General features: G+C 35.1%; 1 protein-coding gene across 1 annotated transcript in view; it reads left to right on the forward strand.

The window, feature by feature from the left end:
* The window catches only part of LOC106780641 (GTP-binding protein TypA/BipA homolog), a 17,198-nt gene that overhangs the window by 13,534 nt on the left and 2,533 nt on the right, over positions 1 to 1,131 (forward strand). Inside the window, exon 13 of the mRNA XM_014668937.2 lies at positions 826 to 899. Coding sequence (XP_014524423.1) covers positions 826 to 899 — 74 coding nt within the window. The remainder of the gene's footprint in view (positions 1 to 825; positions 900 to 1,131) is intronic.

Consider the following 1,131-nt stretch of genomic DNA (forward strand, 5'->3'; position numbering starts at 1 on the left):
TTAGTCTTACTAACTATCCTAACATAGGTAGACTTAGTAATTATTCTACCATTAAGATACACACAACTCACACACACTAACCAATAATTCTAACAGAACAGAACTATCCTATCAATGTGGTAGGAACACAACAACAAAGGATAGCAGAAAACAAAGGTCTTTCGAAAGGATCCTAACTCTCCTAGTTCCCCTTTTCCTCCAAAAGCCCCAAAAGAACTCCCTGTTCACCTCCTAATAAGACTATTTATAATAGTCTGTTACAGTTATGTAATTACAACTGTACTAACTACCTTTTTTCCTTCTTTTGTAAACTGTATCAAACCTATCATATTGTCATAGGTAAAATATGTTTGTATTTAATGGAAATACTATAGATGCATTTGAAGAAATTGCATTCTCAGGTCTCTTGTTTCTTTCTCATTATGCTTTCCTTTGCCATTTCGGGGGAGATGATAACCACTTGTTGTGATCCTGGTGGCTTTCCAAAGTAATCTTTCTCCTGGATGACCAGGAAAGAAATAAAATGGAATGAATCTTTTCAATTATTGGACATCAGTTAAACACACGTTTAATTTTTCTATAATTATTATGTCATAAATAGCTTCCGGTATCATGGTTGAATCCAGAAGGCATATCTCACTAATTAATAGTCCAGATTTCTGGTTGCTTCCCTATTGTGGCTGTAACTTGAGTAATTTCTGAAATTCTGTTCATGGACGTTTGTCATCAATGGAGATATAACTGTTTTGGTATGATGGTTCTAGTGAAGTCAAATCTTATGAAGCATGTAAGAACTTTCTTAACTTCTTGAATTTGTTTGTTCAGGGGCCTGGTTGGGTACAGGAGTGTGTTCAGCAGTGACACACGTGGAACTGGATTCATGCATCGTGCTTTCTATGGTATAAATTCTCTGCATAAATTAATATCTTTTTCTTTGAACTGGCATNTAATGCTGTGAGTTTTCAATTTGTTTGCTTTATGTTTTTGCAAATCATGTTATTTAATTGNTNNCATGAGGTTTTGCTTATTAAGTGTCAACAGAGCTTATGCTTACTGTCTTATTCTACTAACTCTCCACACTTTGTTTGACCCCCCTTCTTGCAACCGGCTTAGTTTGGTATCAGAAGTCTT

The sequence above is a fragment of the Vigna radiata genome, unplaced genomic scaffold, assembly GCF_000741045.1.
Source record: "Vigna radiata var. radiata cultivar VC1973A unplaced genomic scaffold, Vradiata_ver6 scaffold_149, whole genome shotgun sequence".
Classification (NCBI taxonomy): Eukaryota; Viridiplantae; Streptophyta; class Magnoliopsida; order Fabales; family Fabaceae; genus Vigna; species Vigna radiata.